Below are 19,533 nucleotides of genomic sequence, written 5' to 3' on the forward strand. Positions count from 1 at the left end.
AGTTCAATTGGTTAATTTTATGAAAACTCCTTCGAGAAACTTAATGCGGCTGTTTGTGATTATTCATGTGTCCATCAGTAATATAAAAGGTCCAAACACGAAATTCAGGTCTTCGTGTGTAAAATAAATTTGTGGAAACACAGTAGAAGAAAATACATCTCTTACCGAGTTCTAATTTGAACGTTTTCAATCATTTCTTACCGCTGTTCTAGGAATGTAAGATTCTCAGCCATTCTAGTGTTATCTGCTACCTTGTGGGAAGATTGTGTAAGGTTGTAACTTCTTGCAAATAACAGAGACATTCAGATGTTTGTGCTGATTGAAATATGCTAGAAAGAGAAAATGGAATTATGAACAGGGAGATGGCTGCCAATTTAGTACGGTAGTTATTTTCACTTTCTTGCAGATGAAAAGTTAAACACCAGACAAAGTATTACATTGTTTTTCAGCTTTATGTAAGTTGAAATTGAAATTAATTTTCGAATATATCTATATATCGACGGTGTGCGAGCGATACCTTGTATCCTGCATTGCTCTCCCTATCCATTATTTCCTTCAAGACTTCTCACGCCTCCCAGCCACACGCGGATATGCAGTCCATCATAACAGTGTTCGCTGCATCAATTTTCCTTTGCCACTGTGTAAAAGGAAAATGAACCTTATTGTACCGTAGTGTAGGAATGTATATTTTCATGAAGAATTTATGCACTCCTATTGTATAATGCATTTAAGGTTCATTTTCCTTTACACGTTAGCACAGAAAACTTAACACAGTGAACGTTGTTCTGATGGACTGCATATCTATGTGTGTTTGGGAGGCGTGACTATTCTTAAGGTGGATAATAGATTGGAAGTGTAATGTGCGATACGAGATGTTGTCTGCGCACCGTCAATACGTATTTGTTTGCTTGTTTGTTTCTTTTTCAGGCTGTGTTATCCAAAGACTGTCTTTGGTAATTTTCAGTGTTGTAATGCTATATGTATAGAATGTTTCATTCTTAGTTCCTGATTGTGGCTGAGTTATACTTTCATGTGAGAGGCTTCAGATATCTTAGGCCCTTGTATGTCAAAAGATGTGGTAAAGTTGGCGCTTCATATGAGGGGCCTGCGCCATCACCAGCCTTACCCATGAAGGGAATCACTATATGATATTGGAGTACATTTCTACAATCTTTTCTTCTACTTTTTCAAGCATCTGCAGCTCATACTAAGAATGAAGTAGATGCAGTAAAAATTTAGTGTTATAATTAAATTTTATGATGTTACAATCATAATTTGCTCATTTTAAAATTTATCTAACTGTATGTCTCTTCTTTTTTATTGCAGTGACAGTCACAAATAAAATAGAAAAAGGTAAGTGGATAAGCTGAAATATCAGGTAGTAGTTAAATTCAGTTGTATTGTTTGAGATACAGGTTACATGCATTGATGATGACACTAGGTTGGATCATATTTTCAAGATGATCATACCCCCTGTGGGTGGGGGATGCAGATGAAAAATACACCCACGGTATCCACTGCGTGTTAAGAGGCGACTAAAAGAGGCGACCTAGGCGCAGTTATGATTCGCGGTTTAGTATCCTCTGTTGGACCCCCTTTGGATGAGAGGGGCTGAATACATTCTCAGGTAATCCCTGCCTATCGTAGAAGGCGACTAAAAGGGTCATGTGGCCATCAGTCCCCTCTTTAATATATATATATTTTTTAGGGTTAGTTGTAGACCGATTCAAAATTCTTGATGTGCATGCCGCTCGGAGAAGAACCTCTTACATGTGCGATTACACTCGAAAGCTCGCTTGTGACCTCCCCAGGAAGTGTGCAGGTGGGAGCGCCTTGTACCCGTGCAGTAATACCCACCTGACAACACAGGTCCCCGCACAGCAGAATGTTAGGACATATTATTATTAACTGTTTTTATTTTTTTCTCTATATTTATTACTCTGTACACGCTAGGGGGTACATGCTATTGCGGGTGATTGGAGGAAGGGAATCCTAGTGCCCATTGCCTCGGTCATTCTGTATTAGGCATTGTCCAACATTGGTCCCCGGGCAGTACCGACTTCGACCAAGTGGGTATTGCCTTGGCTGCTTGGTTCGGCTACATAGGCCCCTGATCGGAGTGGGTGGCATTCGGGGAGGATGATTTTGGGCATGTCTTCAAAATGTATCGACTTGCCCAAGGTGGTCCCCCAACGAGGTCTTTAACTTTTGATTCCTTGAGGGGTTCAATCCCCTGAGAATATGTACAGTGTGCAGGAATGAGATCCAGCTTCCCCAGGTTTCTGGTTGCTACCAGAACCGATGGGCATGATTTTAAGCTGGTAAAATCGATCCTTTTTAGTAGACACATTGAAGGTGTCTACGGCAAACTTGAGGATCTCAAGATAATGCGCATCGGTAGTTTGCTTTTGAAGACTCGTACAACACTGCAGGCCGATCAGTTACTTAAGTGCGACAACTTTGGTGAAATCCTCGTCAAAGTGGAGGAGCACAATCCTTGAATCTGGTTCGTGGAGTCATCTTCCATCGCGGCCTTATTTTGAATACTCACAATGAGTTGATGGAAGACATGAAGAACCGTGGCATGACACATACGCGCGAAGTCAACGGTAAAGATGTTGTTACTGGAGCCTTCATTGTCCCTTTCAAGTTGTCAGTGTTACCAGAAAAGTTAAGGTAACAACTTATCGTTGCGATTGTGAGGCCGTATATTCCGCCTTCTGTGCGATGCTATCAGTGCTAGAGATTCGGACATACGGAATCTTTTTCGAATTGGTCTGTCTGGTACATGTGGAAGAGCAGCTCATGGCACAGAAAAGTGCACAACTCCATACAGGTGCACTAACTGTTCTGGTCTTCACACTCCTTGAGATCAGAACTGTCCAACATATGAGTGAGAAGAAGATCCAGGAGATCAAGTACCTGGTTGGTCTTTCCTACCAGGAAGCGCGCTGTAAGTTCAGTTCCATGAATATACCTTTATGGACTATGAATCTCATGTTAAATCCATATTGACGGTTGAACTTCTTACAAAATTGTACAAAACTATTTTAATCCTCCTAGTAAATACTATAATTTTAGTGTTACGTGGCCCGCTTGTATCACTCGTGTTCTCTGACTACGGAGTCCAGTTAGCCGGTTCAACTTGGCTAATGCTTATATATATCAGCCCATGTCGTAAGCCAACAGTATACAGATACTAGTTGAACCACACCTAGGGACAACAAAAACATTTAAACAGAAAGACCTCCAACTCAAGACTGTTTTAACGATCAACATTTCACAGTTTTTAACTTTCATCATGCTTTAAAAAAAACTTTTTAACTAACTTTTCATTTAGTGTGTTCTGATGTTTTTAATTCATTATACATAAACCCAAGGTATTCACAACCAGTGAGTTGTAGATAATTTCTAACCGGTACTGAGTTCTAAGGAATTTCAACATGGCTTCCACTTATGTGCGAGGGAAGTGTGATGTATAATGGCTCATACTCTTCCACTTCAAGTGTGCTGATTTGTTGGAATCAGCAGTATTCCAAGTCTCCATTAATAGGGATTTTACCAATCTCTTCATATTTGGGTTGGGAGATATAGGAATTTATATTCCAGTTTTTGTTTAAATGTCTGCAGTTTTGTTTGTAAGATACTTGTAAGACAGATTATAAGACAGAGTGGTACATTCCACATTTTCATTTACACATGATATTTTGTATAGCGCCTTAAAATCCATTGCACCTGTCATGTTGGAAATAATTTCTTTAAATAAACAGTGTGATAAGACCGTAAATTTACTTGAAGAAAATAAAAATATTTCAAATGAATATACAGTATTTCAATGCAACATAAAATCTTTCGTTTGTCAAGCGCACAATTTCAATATAAATTGTAACACTATAACATACCTATAAAAATGCTCAATATTATACAAAGAATGACATGTTTCATTCTACAAGAACATACTCATATTCTATCAAATCACTTAAATCATGCATATATATATATATATACAGTATTGTTTATGTTGTGTAAACTTGTCACTGATAGAAAGTTTGGCGATATTATGAACAAGTATTAACAAATAATGATTGTATTATTATTCAGCCTTCACTGTATTAACTGAATGAAAAACTTTGGTACTTATATAGTGTGTCGAAGTGTAGTCCATTGTTTCCAAACACTGTTTCAGGAGTGTGGTCATAGAGAGGCAAGTGGAAAGCTTTTTAGGCATAGCATACTATTCTCAGGAGTGGGGAGGGGAAGCAGGGGAGGAGCGAGGGGAACGTTGTGGATCCTTTCTATTGGAGAGGAGAGAGAAGGTTAATTCCTTCTTCGTTTTACAAACTAGCATACTGTTCTACAGAGAGGGGAGGGGAAGTAGAGGAAGAGCGAGGGGAGCATTGTGGATCCTTTCATCTGTCTGTTGGAGATGGGAGAGAAGGTAATTTACCTTCATGTTATAATGTATTTTAAGTATTATAGACAAATGCTAGTTAATGATTTGGGTTAAACAAAGAACGGAATTGAATTAGAGAGTATCTATTAAGATAATATTTAAAATGATAAAACATAATCTAAAGGCTGTCAAGCACTAATTTAAAGAGTAAATGTCAACCAGTTGTTAAGTAGAGAGATGAGGGAGGCATTTTTAAAATGTGCATGATTATTTAGATTTGTTTTTTTAGCTTTTTTTGGAATGTAAATTTCAATTGCTTCCTTAATATTCAATGATTTAGGCTACTTTTATTTTTTATGTGTAAAATTTTTAGATCTGTGTTGATATCTGTGAAATGGGGTGAACTGTCATATACAGTGGTGGTCAAAATAATAGAGCCACCTGGCAAAGGTTTGGAATAAAGTGCAAATTTATTACTAGACACGTTTGTACTAGTACTTCGTGGGGTAACTCTTATTTTTGAGGATGCCCTGCACCTCTTACCCATAGAGTCAACTAAACACCTGCATTCGTCGCTGCTGATCGCATACCAGGCTCTCTGGATTTCTTCCCAAAGTTTATCTAAAGATGTAGCTTTTGAGCGGTCAATTCTCTTGTCTACGATCTCCCATAAGTTCTCAATGGGTGATGCGTCAGGGGATTGAGGTGGCCACTCTAATACTTCGATATGGTGATCTTGAAAAAACTGCCTTATGATCCTTGCAGTATGCTTTGGATCGTTATCGTGCTGAAATTTCCATTTTGGCGGCATTTCCTCTTCAGCATAAGGCAGCATCACATTTGCCAAGATGTCTTTGTACATTTCTGCGTTCATAATGCCATTGATACGGTGTATTGGACCAATGCCATACCATGAAAAACACCCACATACCGTAACACTTCCGCCACCGTATTTCACAGTTTTTAAATTGTACTTGGGATTAATTTCCTGGTTTGGTGGGCGGCGCACATAGACTTTTCCGTCTGAGGCAAACCTATTATACTTGGATTCATTGGACCAAAGGATGTTCCTCCACCAAATATTAGGTTTTTGTTCATTTTATATTAGGTTTTTGTTCATTTCTCCGGGCGAAGGCCAAACTTTTTCGAACATTAGCTTTTGAAACATGTGGCTTCTATCTCGCAATGCGCCCATTCAATTTTGCGGATCTCGGTCGTCTTTGAATTGTTAAGGTTGATGGTTGAACATCATTCTTGTCGCTAAACAAAATGGCTTTCAGTCGTGGTGTTGACAAAAATGGGTCTTTCTTTACTTCCCTAGTGATGAGTCTGTCTATGCAAGGACTAGTTACACAAGGCCGCCCCCTGTTCTCCACCTGTGGCTTTGTTTAGCCAGTCTAATGGCGTTCTGGACTCGTTTTTGCAAAACGTGTAAATCTTTGGCTATTTGATTCATGGACATCCCACTTTTGAACATCCGGAACATTACTATACGCTCATTATCACTTGTATGCTTTGCTCTGCCCAGCTAGAAGAATGTAAACAAAACCAAACGTCCGTTTACATACAAAATAATATTGAGTGGAGGTTTCTTGACAAATAATATCGCTAGCCCCCAAAACAACTGCAAAACATCAATTTGAACGGGACTTCTGTAAAACGGCTCTCTTATTTTGACCCATAAGATTCTTACCTTTATGCCTCTTTTCGCACGTCTAGCTCAAACGTTTCTTTTCGCACGACTACAGATAGCAGCGATGTCTTCCCTGATCTTGTCTAAAAAGGACTGACAACACGGCACTCATGGAGATTTTGCAAACTAATAGATATCCTAGTTCTTAATCCTGTCAATAGAGGTGGCTCTATTATTGTGACCGCCACTGTATGTGCTCTCCGAATGCTGAATGCCGATTGTATCTGATCACGTTTTCGTGTTCATTGTATCTTGTGTGGAAACTACCTATTGTTTGGCCTATATATGTGGCATTGCAGTTAGGTTCTTGGCACTTAAGTTCACAGACTGCAGACTTGCAGAAAGGGTCTTTTTTGTTTAGGTTGCATTTGCTGATATGTGTCTGCAGTGTGGTGTTCGTTCTAAAGGCTACTTTTAGACCTTGTCTTTGAAAATGTCAGCTACTTTGTATGTGTTCTTGTTAACGTTGTTGAGAACCACATATTTTTCTCTGTCATGTGATGGCTTCCTGGGCCTTTTTCTCACGTTTATTTAATAGTTTATCTACTGTGCAGGAGTGTGGTTATTTCCATTCGCGATTTGTTCTATTATTTATATCTCTTTGTTGAAATCTGTTGTGTTCATTGGTATGGAAATAGCTCTGTGTATCATTGTATTCAATCCTACTACTTTGTGTATTTGTGGGTGGTTCGATTCATTGTCAATAGGAATACGTCTGAGTGGACTTTATGTATACTTTGTATACTTTGTATGATAGTTTGTCATTACTGCTACTGATTGCGATGTCTAGATATTTTATTTTCTTGTTAGTTTCTGGTTCCATTGTGAACCTGATCGACCTCTGGAAAGAATTTACCGGTAGTGTGTTTAATAACTGGTGGGCATTTGTGACGTCATTATCGTATTGCCCCCTTTATGCCGGGCTCAGCTCGCCGGAGAGCGAGGGTCTCAGTGGTGGACCGTTCGCTATCGGCTGCGCAGAAAATTTTAAAGGCAGGGATAGATGAAGGACTAGCGACAAATGAAAGGAGACTAAGTTAGGTTTACACATTTATTAAACTAACACTCTTTTAAAGAAAACAATTAAATTAACAAAATCTGGGTTGGATTCTTGAAAAACATCTTCTCCTCGTGCTTTCATTCGTGAGGGATCTCGCTCAAATAAATTTTCAATGATTGTTCTTTTCTGCAATAATAAATATAGAAACCATTAACTTACTGAAAAATTGATTGGAAAACAAAATAATATCTAATATCCTTCTCTTATGATGATAATCCAATTATTAAAATTAAAATCTTCCCTCCTGGGTTTCAATTATTTTCCAAGAAAATGACTATTTTCTCCTCCTTATTTAAATTATTGAAAATTATTTAATTCATTAATTTATGATTAGCAAGTCTTCCCTAGACTTTCCTTTCAACAATTACTTCGTTTATATAATTATTGATTGAATAAACTTCTTCTAATAACTTTTACTTGAACTTATATCACCTTAACTTTTGCTCAATTTTATGCAGAAAGTGACTGTACAACATCTAACAATTAAATCTCGTGACATCAGTCCACGGACGTTGCCTTCTCTTATTCACTTTGAGTTAGTAAATTAGGCCCTAATCAACCTTAAATTACGATAAAATCTTCTAAAGATTCAAAATTGATCCAATTACGGACACGCGAAATAATACAAGTCGGTCAAAACTTTGACGCACATAATGAAAATTACCTTCACAAAATCGTACATGAAATATTCCAAAAAACACAGAATAGGATCAAATCTCACATCACACATTCACACAGGGGTACACGGCGTTATTATAACATTATTTACACGAACACTAACCCATTATTATTAATTTTAGGATTTTACTGCGAATTAGGGAAATCATTCTCCAGATGACACTATCACACACATCCCAGGTATCAATTCAGAGTGTGATAGAATTAAGGTTATCACTTATACAAAGAAATTAACTATACAACGATGTTCAAGGAGTATTTTAAACAGAAATCATCCTAATTTAGCGAATAGAATAATTGTAACACAGGTCAAAATAATAGAATACGCGCTAACGGTACATGAGTTGCGGCATTTATTTTTATTCATCATAATGTCGTGGCTCTCAATTATTCTGCACTGAAGCTCGAAGAAATCATGTCCAGGGACACATCTCTTCCCAAAATTGACTCTAATGGGTGCATAAATTATTACTCAAAATATAATGCCCATCTGCAAGTCATACTCAAATTCATAGCGCAGAAATATACCTATAATTCGTCGATACTCCGTCCGGAGAATTTGCCATGTTCCAGGCTTACTTTACATAAAGTGAGCACACGATAATACTTTCCAAAAATAACTAACATTAAACTCATGACCTTATTAAATCATTTTAGCCCGTAATTAGCTTTAATTATTTTTACTCATTATTATTATTATTATTATTATATTCCTGACCGTGCATAATCTCATTCGTAAAGTTGTCGTGTGAAGTTATTCGGATGACTCTAAATAAATTCGAACCCATAAACATGTCGTACAATCATAGAATGAAATTCTACACGAAGAAAAACACTAGAACACTGTCCTAATTTGTTTTAAATAACTTTCAAATTATTTCAAAACTAATCAAAATTAACGCGGGGTTCATTTAATTTTTATCTCACCTGTCTTCTAAATTCTTAGGACAGTTAAGGTCTCTCTCGATGACTCACATTCATTTCTAACTAATAGAGCAAACACACACTCATTCCAAGGGTTCTAACTACCTCTCACCAAAGAAAGAAGAATGAAAAATCAAACTACTGCAAAACTAATAGAAATCCAAAGGAATAAGTAAGGCTACGTTTACAGATATTTACAAAGATAGAAAGCAATTGAATTCTTAAAGAATACTCATGTGACTGGTGTGAACTGGATTGCGGCTGATGACCTAGCACGTGGTCACATCACCTTCCATCGAACGAAGTCTCGCCCATGTCCGATGTCTTACATGTTTAGTGACTCATGGAGGCGTTGACGATGTACAGGAACTTGCAGTATTCTTCGTGGAGCTGGATAACCATCTTGCCGTAAACTCGAACTCAGGACCTTTCTTCTTCCAAGTTCTTGTAGAAAGCTGAAACTAACAAAAAGTCTTAGAAATAGCCCAGGATTCACTCTCGATGCTTTATAATCTGGCTGAAGACACTTATCTTAGAACAACCCTAAATTAATCGTAGTGAAATTTTTCGAGTGTCTGAATTGCTGTTTATATAGTCCTCGATGCCTTCTCCAATGTAAAGTCTTCCGATGAAGCAAACGACGTCCAGTCTCTTCAGTTGCTGCAGTCAGAGTAATGCTCAAATTTAGCGTTCAGAAGTATAAAACCCTCTACCAAATTTTCCTCTGGAATTACCATTAATTTCCTGTCGTAATACATAGGTGTGTCTCTTAATTACATCTAATTGGTGGATTTGTTGAATTCCAGTGAAGGTTGTCACTTTTATTGGCTGCTCCAGTTTTACGTCACTTGACTTTCCATTTATTGATCGATTGAGATCTGCCTGCTCGCCGTGTCACGTGGTACGCACATATGTGTCTGAAGGCCATATAACAGGAATTCCAGCCTGCTCCCTCGTGCTCTCTGTAGGTCGGGAAAACCGGTTCGCGAAGTGACTAGCTCGTACTGGCACGAAATACGGAATCTCACCCTCTTGCCGATTAAAATAATGTCCCAACACACTGATGAAATAAATCATTTTATTTCTAATAAAATATTACCACTTTTGAAGGGGACAGTATATACATAATAAGTCGTCCACGTATCTGATCCAGTGTAAGATTCCTTTAGAATGCTGGCCGGTTAAGAAAATGTTTTCAAAATTATTTAGAAAAATGTTTGCTACTATACCTGATAATGGTGAGCCATTGACTAATGACTAGATTTTGTCGTTGAATGTAAAACCATTTTTTAAAACCTTTGTTCTAAGAAGGTTAATTTCTTTGGTTTCCTGTAGTGAAGTGTTTTCTTTTAGAAGGTTTTTTATAATTTTAATGGATTCATCTATTGGTATATTGGTGTACATGTTGGTGATGTCAAGGGATATCATACATATGCTGTGCTATTTTTGGATTATTTAGTTCTTTAATTAGTTCTAGGGCTGTTTTCTTAAATTGTAACTTGGGGCATCTATAAAAAAAAATATTGGTCTAATGGGACATGGGTTTTTGTGTATTTTGGGGAGAGCTTTTAGTATGGGGAGTTTGGGATTTTTGATGATAAGGCTTTCTTTGTCTTGTTTTGTGAGAATGAAGTCTGTTTCCTTGATAGCTTGTTTTATTTCATTTCAAAATTGATTTGTTGGGTCGCATTGTAGGTCTTGGATTCCATTGTTATTGATGAATTCTATTATTTTTCTATGTACTAATCTTTCTTCATTATGACTGTTGTGTTCCTTTTATCTGTTTTTGTGACGATTAGGTTGTCGTTTTTTATTTTGTTCTTAACTGTTTTTAATGCCGTGTATTGAGTGGCACAATTCGGTTGTTTGGTGGAATTTTCTTGTGTGTTTATTTTCAGGGCTTCGTTGGTAGCTACATTTTTTATTATTTCTCGTTGCAGTAAGGGGATTTTGTCACAAGCAAATTCTACGTCAGTGATTATCTGTTTTATGTTATTTTCGTTATGACGTTCCTGGCAATTGAATTTGAGTCCCTTCTCTTGCAGGTTTATTTTATTCTTTGAAAAGGCAGTTAATTAATTAATCTAGGGTGAAAATTATAGCAAGTTTGTTGTGGTTATTGTTTTCTGGTTAACATGTACTCTTTAAATTAGCACTTACAGCCTTTTGATTCTTCTTCTGCTGCTTCTTTTCCTACCGCTTTTTCCCCACACATGTGGGGTCGAGAGTGCGAACTGTGTTGCATATTTGGATATGGCCCTGTTTTACGGCCGGATGCTTACCCGACTCCAACCCTATATATGAAGGGATGTAATCACTATTGCGTGCTTCTGTGGTGGTTGGTAGTGTGTTGTGATTGAGGAAATAGTGATTGAGGTTCTTGCTAAGGTGGTACTTGAAGATCTTGTGTTGTAAGTTGTGAATGCATAAATAGTTTGGAAAGATCCTGATCCAAGTCGGAACCTATAAGAAATAAAACACGATTTAAAGTTATATGAGAATTGGAAGGAGTTAAAATTCGCGAAATATTAGCGAAATGAAGGACTCACCTCAGGTGCCAAGTTGATGGTAGCTATATCGAAGTGGAACTAACAGGCTGAATGTGAAGAGACGGACCTCTGAAAGAAGCAAGGAGGGGCGGAGTTACTGAGTAAGGGGAAGAGGAGGCGCGGTGGAGGCGGGACTATAATCGGATGGGCGCGGACGGCGGCAGGGGTAATATGTAAGCGTGTTATGGATTGTTTTGAAGATAGATCGATTTTTGGGTATTTTAAGATTGTTCAATATTTTGATAAACGTATCAAATAAAATCGTAGGTTTGTCGGATAAATCATTGAGATTAAAATTTGAATTATGATACTGATCAAGTGAGATGTAAAATTGTTCAGTGAAATCAAGTATAGGACCTTTATTTATTATTTCAATGATGTCTGTGCCATAAAATTTGTGTCTATAGTCGTGTAAAATTTTCTGTATTTAATTGCATTTACGTGTTCTGTATGTCTAATTTTGAACGATCTACCGGTCTGTCCGAGGTAGGTACTGAGACAGTCGTTGCAATGAAATCTATAGACACCTGACTTTTCAAAAGGGTTGGAAGGGTTGATTGAGTTAGAGTTGTTTAGAATGTCTAGGTTTCTATTATTAGTTCTGTAGGAAATGTTAATATTTTGCTTCTTAAATATATTTGTAATATTATGGATAGTGCGGTTATAGGTAAAAGTTGAAGAAGTTTTTGATTTAGTAGTTTGTTTTATTAGGTTCGATTTTGGGCGATGTCTGAATTTGTTGATTATATTTTCTATAAAATTCTTATTGTAGCCATTATGAAATGCGATATTGCGTATGATGTTTAATTCTTTATTAAGGTCCGATTTCGACATAGGAATATTGAATGCTCGGTGTACTAGGCTATTGTAGGTAGCCCGTTTATGATTAGGGGGATGAGTAGAGTCCTGTTGTATTGTCGTAGCAGTATGTGTGGGTTTTCTATAAACTTTATATTTAATGGAAGATGGGAGCCTGGTGATAGCGAGATCTAGAAAATTGATGGTATTGTTGACTTCGGATTCTAGTGTGAATTTAATGTCTGTGTCGATAGTGTTAAGATGTGTTAGAGTGGTAGCTGCGTCTGTAGTACGTTGGTCCATAATAATAAATACATCAAACGAGTGTAAAGAGTGATATGGTTGAAGTGTAATGTCATCTAGTTGTTTAATAAGTTGAAGTGTATTCTTTATAGATTTCTTGGACTGAAAGGTGTTGTGTTTTTTAAGGAATTGTTGAATGAATTGTGCTGCTTTATACAAAGGACTAAGTCTATAGTTTACAATAGGACGTATTGGGACATTAGTCTTATGTATTTTAGGTTGTGCTTTGACAGTGGGAAGTCCTGGGTTCATATGGATAAGTTTACTTTTTTCACTGTCGGTTAAGAGAAAGGATGTATTTTTAAGTGTCTGTTTTGACTGCCGTTGGATGGCTTGTGTTGGATCTTTGTTAATTATTGTAAAAGTGCTGTCTGTGAAAAAAATCTTTAGTTTTGGATACGTATTCTGTTTGGTTCGTTATTACAGTGGTGTTTCCTTTATCTGCCTTCGTAACGATGGTATGAGTGTCTTTTGTTGAAAGTAAACTAATCCATATGAACCCAGGACATCCCACTGTCAAAGCACAACCTAAAATACATAAGACTAATGTCCCAATACGTCCTATTGTAAACTATAGACCTAGTCCTTTGTATAAAGCAGCACAATTCATTCAACAATTCCTTAAAAAACACTACACCTTTCAGTCCAAGAAATCTATAAAGAATACACTTCAACTTATTAAACAACTAGATGACTTTACACTTCAACCATATCACTCTTTACACTCGTTTGACGTCACTAATGTGTACACTAGTATCAAACGAGAAAAACTTCCTTCATATTATCCCTCAAAATCTACACAACCATAGCCAACTTAGTCAACTTGAGATAGCTGACTTTATGTCTATCTTGAAGCTTTTAATCAATAACAACTACTTCACATTCGATAAAATAATATACAAGCAGGACGGCCTAGCCATGGGTTCACCAGCCTCCGGCATTTTAGCAGAAATATATCTAGATTTTTAGAACATACAAAAATAGACAATAACGCAACATTTAACAACATACATCTCTGGTCCAGGTACATCGATGATGTATTTATTATTATGGACCAACGTACTACAGACGCAGCTACCACTCTAACACATCTTAACACTATCGACACAGACATTAAATTCACACTAGAATCCGAAGTCAACAATACCATCAATTTTCTAGATCTCGCTATCACCAGGCTCCCATCTTCCATTAAATATAAAGTTTATAGAAAACCCACACATACTGCTACGACAATACAACAGGACTCTACTCATCCCCCTAATCATAAACGGGCTACCTACAATAGCCTAGTACACCGAGCATTCAATATTCCTATGTCGAAATCGGACCTTAATAAAGAATTAAACATCATACGCAATATCGCATTTCATAATGGCTACAATAAGAATTTTATAGAAAATATAATCAACAAATTCAGACATCGCCCAAAATCGAACCTAATAAAACAAATTACTAAATCAAAAACTTTTTCAACTTTTACCTATAACCGCAATATCCATAATATTACAAATATATTTAACACGTTGAGTGCCGAGCCGATTGTAGCACACTATTCCACTGGTGCCAGGCATGTTTTTGAATTGCATTCCGCTGGTGCCAAAGCAATTGTACGTGTTGTGGACTGTTTATATAATCTTGGGATGTATTTATATGATGTACTAAGTAAATTTTATCTCACCATACCATGGTCATGCGTGACGCCATATGGTGTCACATCAATTTTTAGGAAAGATAAAATATAGCGTGATGCCATATGGTGTCACAGAATTTTTTGACATGGAATGTTCAATACGAATTTCCAGTACGGGATATTTATTTCCTAATTCAAATTAACGCAATATTTATGAAAACCTAGTAAAATGCAAAACAAGTACTTATATTGCATTACATATTGTTGTGAACAGTTTTCTGATAACTCTAAACAATGAAAATATGCGTCTTGGCATGCCTGAGTTCTTGTTACTCGTTGTAATTTTTCAAACCTTATTGGCATCGTTGTTCAAACATCGTCCTTTGTACACTTGTTTCATGTGCTGTTTTCATATTTACGTTTTGCACATCTGATCGGGAAGTTAAGGGAAACGCGCTAACTGTACGCTACCTGGCTGCTGGCGCAGCTCGACGCAGCCCGGTTGGTTCACGTCCGATGCTTCGCTCCTCCCTACCTCTCCGCCACACCCCGATACTCCCGTGATACTTCTAATTTTATGACTATTTGTTTGCTCAATTTTGGCGTTTAAACTTGCGCTGGGTACATGCAGTTTTCACCTTAGCATTCTACTGCCTCCCACGAATATTCCTACCAAATTTCAACCGAATCCGAGTGTAACACATGTATGTGTTCCCTCGTAAGATTATTACCAATATCTTCCATTTTTTTAATATTTTTGCACAACTATATAAACTGAGTGATAATACGTACGTAAACGAGGAATAAACAAAGCCTGGCGCGCTTTCACCTGTGACAAAGACCACTGGCCAGTCAGTGGCTTCGGAAGAATACTGTGGTGCCACATGGTGGCATACAGTAAAAATACATAGCTGGAATAGACCCTGAAGTTCGCCCTTCACGTAGTACCAATTTTACGCGCATAGATGTCACAGCTGATTATCTACGGCGCATCGCCTGAAACTCAACTGTGCCGCCATATGGCGTCACGCCAACTCTGATTTCAAGAACGGTGTGCCGCCATATGGAGTCACGCCATCTCAAACTTGTAGACCACCGTGACGCCATATGGCGGCACGTGGCACCCAACGTGTTAAGAAGCAAAATATTAACATTTCCTTCAGAACTAATAATAGAAACCTAGACATTCTAAACAACTCTAACTCAATCAACCCTTCCAACCCTTTTGAAAAGTCATGTGTCTATAGATTTCATTGCAACGACTGTCTCAGTACCTACCTCGGACAGACCGGTAGATCGTTCAAAATTAGATATACAGAACACGTAAATGCAATTAAATACAGAAAATTTTCCGCAGTAGGCCAACATACACACGACTATAGACACAAATTTTATGGCACAGACATCATTGAAATAATAAATAAAGGTCCTATACTTGATTTCACTGAACAATTTTACATCTCACTTGATCAGTATCATAATTCAAATTTTAATCTCAATGATTTATCCGACAAACCTACGATTTTATTTGATACGTTTATCAAAATATTGAACAATCTTAAAATACCCAAAAATCGATCTATCTTCAAAACAATCCATAACACGCTTACATATTACCCCTACCGCCGTCCGTGCCCATCCGATTATAGTCCCGCCTCCACCGCGCCTCCTCTTCCCCTTACTCAGTAACTCCGCCCCTCCTTGCTTCCTTCAGAGGTCCGTCTCTTCACATTCAGCCTGTTAGTTCCACTTCGATATAGCTACCATCAACTTGGCACCTGAGGTGAGTCCTTCATTTCGCTGATATTTCGCGAATTTTAACTCTTTCCGATTCTCATATAACTTTAAATCGCGTTTTATTTCTTATAGGTTCCGACTTGGATCAGGATCTTTCCAAACTATTTATGCATTCACAACTTACAACACAAGATCTTCAAGTACCACCTTAGCAAGAACCTCAATCACTATTTCCTCAAAATAATGTAAACCAACATTCCAGAATACAAGTCGACATATTGAACTCTTCAATGGACATTCTAACTATCAACATCAATACGTAGTGAAAAATTAACTCATCTATTTCTGCTTGCATTGAACATTTAATATAATTCTTCCTTTCTTGAGTCCAAGTTGAAGCTCCAATCGAATTTTATTGTACATCTTTTATGTGGAACACCATTTGACAAAATGTTTGTTTACCTCTTTAATGTGTCAAACATGGCTACATGACTTCAACGAATCGACTGGTCAAAAAGTTAAAATATTACAGATTTAAGCCTACAATCAAATTTACTATATATTACATCAACAAGCTAACCTTTTAATTAGAAATGTTAAGGTGTACACCTTATAGATATATGCCTATTTTACTGACCTCAATTTGTGTATGTATATACTATTTTAAACATATAATGTATATTTTTAATCCACCATTGTAATCACACCATAAGAGTCATGATCTGTACTTGTCTTTGTTTAATTATTCTTGGCTGATGATGACAGGGAATCTGTCGAAACCGGTACCGAATGTACAAAAGTTGTGATGTTTTAACTGTTATGTAAAACTTTCACACAATATATAGTATTGAAAAGGTGGAAATTATTGTCCTTTCCTTGATGTAAATCTTGTTTCAATACGGAACCTAAGTACGAAATTCTTAACGTTTAAAGTAATGAGTGTTACAAAAAGTAGTTGTGAGAAGTAAATGGTATCCAAAAGGATAGCAAGGGTAAATCTCTCAATTTATTGCAAGTGAATATCCAGTGCATTAGAAATAGATTGTTAGAATTAGAACACTTTTGCCAAACCGAGAAAGGTGATGTGATCTGCGTATCGGAGCATCGGCTTTCTGAATATCAAGTAGAATATTTTGTGCCCCATGGATATACTGTTGCAGATATATTTTGTAGGAGTAAAAAGAAAAATGGGGGAGCTGGGATTTTAGTTCAAGAGTTTTAAATTTGTAAAGATTGATTTAAATCAATATTGTGTGGAATTAGAGGGAGAATTTAGTTGTGTGAAACTGGTTGATCAGATTTTGATAATTGTTAGTTTATATAGATCTCCAAAAGATAAAAATTTCATAATGTTCCGTATTGGAATGTATAACAATGAAATTGAAATAATAAATAAGGAAGTTCAACCTATTTATTTGTATTGAATAGGTTGAACTTCCTTATTTATTATTTCAATTTCATTTAGATCTCCAAATGCAGATGCTTATGTATTTCTTAAGGATTTTGAAATGTTGGTGGGGGTTTTGCAGATCATGACCCCTTGCTTATATCTTAATCAGCTTGACATAATTTACAATGATGAATCTGTTGTGATGAGGGGAAAAAGCCAGGGTGATGATTATACACTGAAGAAAATGGAAATTGCAACAACCAGAAGGAGTGGTGCTACATTGCTGCAATTTAACATGCAGGACAAGTGTTCGGTTGTGATTCGATGATTACACTTTCAGGTCCCGCTGACCGCAAGTTTGGACAACAATCAATACAGGATGTGCCCACCACGAGCTGCAATACATTGATGAATTCGTCGAGGCATGGAGTCATTAAGGCCCTGGATCGCTTCCTGAGGAATTGTTGCCCATGCTTGCTGCACTGCACGGGTCAGTTGTTCCAGAGTTGTGGGTGGCTGAGGACGGTTGGCCAGTTGTAGACCCATCATGTCCCACACATGCTCAATAGGACTGAGGGCCGGGGATCTGGCGGGCCATTCTAAGGTTGTGATGTCGTGAAGAGCTTCTCTGGAGATGCATGCAGTGTGAACCCGGGCATTATCCTGCTGAAGCATCCCATTAGCAATGTTCGCCACCATAGGGACAACCACTGGATTGAGTATCCTATCAACGTACTGTCGAGCAGTCATAGTGCCTTCAACAAGCACTAATTGTGATTTCACATTAAAGCGAATAGCTCCCCAGACCATAATGCTTGGTGTTGGCCCTGTGTGCCTCTCGACAATAAGATCTGGACGGCCCCTCTCCCCGGTACGTCGGCGCACACGATTCCGGCGATCACTGCGGGCAAGACAGAAGCACAATTCATCACTAAAGATGACCCTATGCCATTCGTCGACCCACGTCTATCTTTCTCGACTCCAGGCCAGCCTTACACGTCGCTGTTGTGGGGTCAATGGAACACTTTCTGCAGGGACACGGGCTCGTAAGCCAGCTGCACGCAGGCGATTACCAACTGTTTGTTGTGTAACGTGGGGTGCCACAGCTGCTCGAATTTGCGCTGTTGTTGCATGGGGTTCAATCCGGGCCATCCGAATGATGCGGCGATCCTCTCTCACAGTTTTCTGTCGCGCTGGGCTTGTGCCAGGTCTACGAGTGTGGGTACCTTCATTTGACCACTGCTGCCATACACGTTGTACCGTAGATGCCTGTTGGCCAACACGTGCAGCGACAGTCCTTAACTATAATCCAGCCTCACACAGCCCAATAATCTGAGCCCTCTCAAACGGCACCAGTTGTTGATAGCGTGCTCTTCTCTGTCGTCGAGGCATGTTTGACGGGGAACACTTCACTGCACAGACTGCAAGTCAACTACGCTACACCGGAGTCCGCATACTGGAGTTGATTCCACCGCAACCAATCACGTGGGGAGACCTATAGCAACAATCCAATGGGTCTGAAACTGATCGTTTACATACCTACATGGCATCGTTTCATATCTTGAAAATCAACACAAACGACCAATGCCTTCATGGTGTTGCATTTTCCATTTTCTTAAGTGTGTTAACATATTTATTGAAAATTTGAAACAAATTAACTGGGGCTTTGTATTTGAATTTCAAATGGGAGAAAATTATATTGAAACTGTACTTGGAAACTTTTTAGATAAATTGGTTGAATTGTGGCATTTATGTTCACCACTGGCAAAAATTAGTCGTAATGGTAAACTTAAAAGCAAGAAGTTGAACTGGTATACTGATGAATTGACTCAGTATAGAGAAAGAATGCTTTATCTGTATATAATTTATAAACTCTTATGTCAAGGAAGAACCGAGCAGAATGGCGTCTATAAAGCTTATCTTAATTGTAAAAAGTTATATAAAAGAAAACTTATCCGTGCCAAAACTTTAGATTGTGAAAAATATATTGAGAATGCACCCAACAAATGCAAGGCGGCATGGGATGTTATAGTACAAGAAAACATCCCTCCTCGTACTCAAGACACATTTCTCGAACCTGAAGAACTGAATATTTATTTCTTAAACTCTGTAAAAGAAATCGGAGATCAAAGTAAGGCAACAGGTACAGTGACTTTCTTCACAATCAACCCCCCTGCCAAAACACTTTCCATTGGGTTGAAATCACATCTGAAGAAGTAATTAAAGTTAGTTTAAAATTCGCAAACTCTAATAAGAGGATGGATTGTCATTGGTTATCTAATTACACCATCAAAAGAATAATACATTTGATTTCTGAACCTCTAGCTTTTATTTTTAATAAGTGTTTAGAGTTTGGAGTTTTTCCTGATTTAGTT

General features: G+C 37.7%; 1 protein-coding gene across 8 annotated transcripts in view; it reads left to right on the forward strand.

Annotated features, from left to right (window-relative positions):
* Positions 1-19,533, forward strand: part of LOC136866373 (palmitoyltransferase ZDHHC2) — a 364,730-nt gene that overhangs the window by 69,775 nt on the left and 275,422 nt on the right. For all 8 annotated transcript variants that reach the window (XM_067143256.2, XM_067143257.2, XM_067143258.2 and 5 more), the window contains exon 2: positions 1,327-1,353. In XM_067143256.2, coding sequence (XP_066999357.1) covers positions 1,327-1,353 — 27 coding nt within the window. The remainder of the gene's footprint in view (positions 1-1,326; positions 1,354-19,533) is intronic.

The sequence above is a fragment of the Anabrus simplex genome, chromosome 3 (assembly GCF_040414725.1).
Source record: "Anabrus simplex isolate iqAnaSimp1 chromosome 3, ASM4041472v1, whole genome shotgun sequence".
NCBI lineage: Eukaryota > Metazoa > Arthropoda > Insecta > Orthoptera > Tettigoniidae > Anabrus > Anabrus simplex.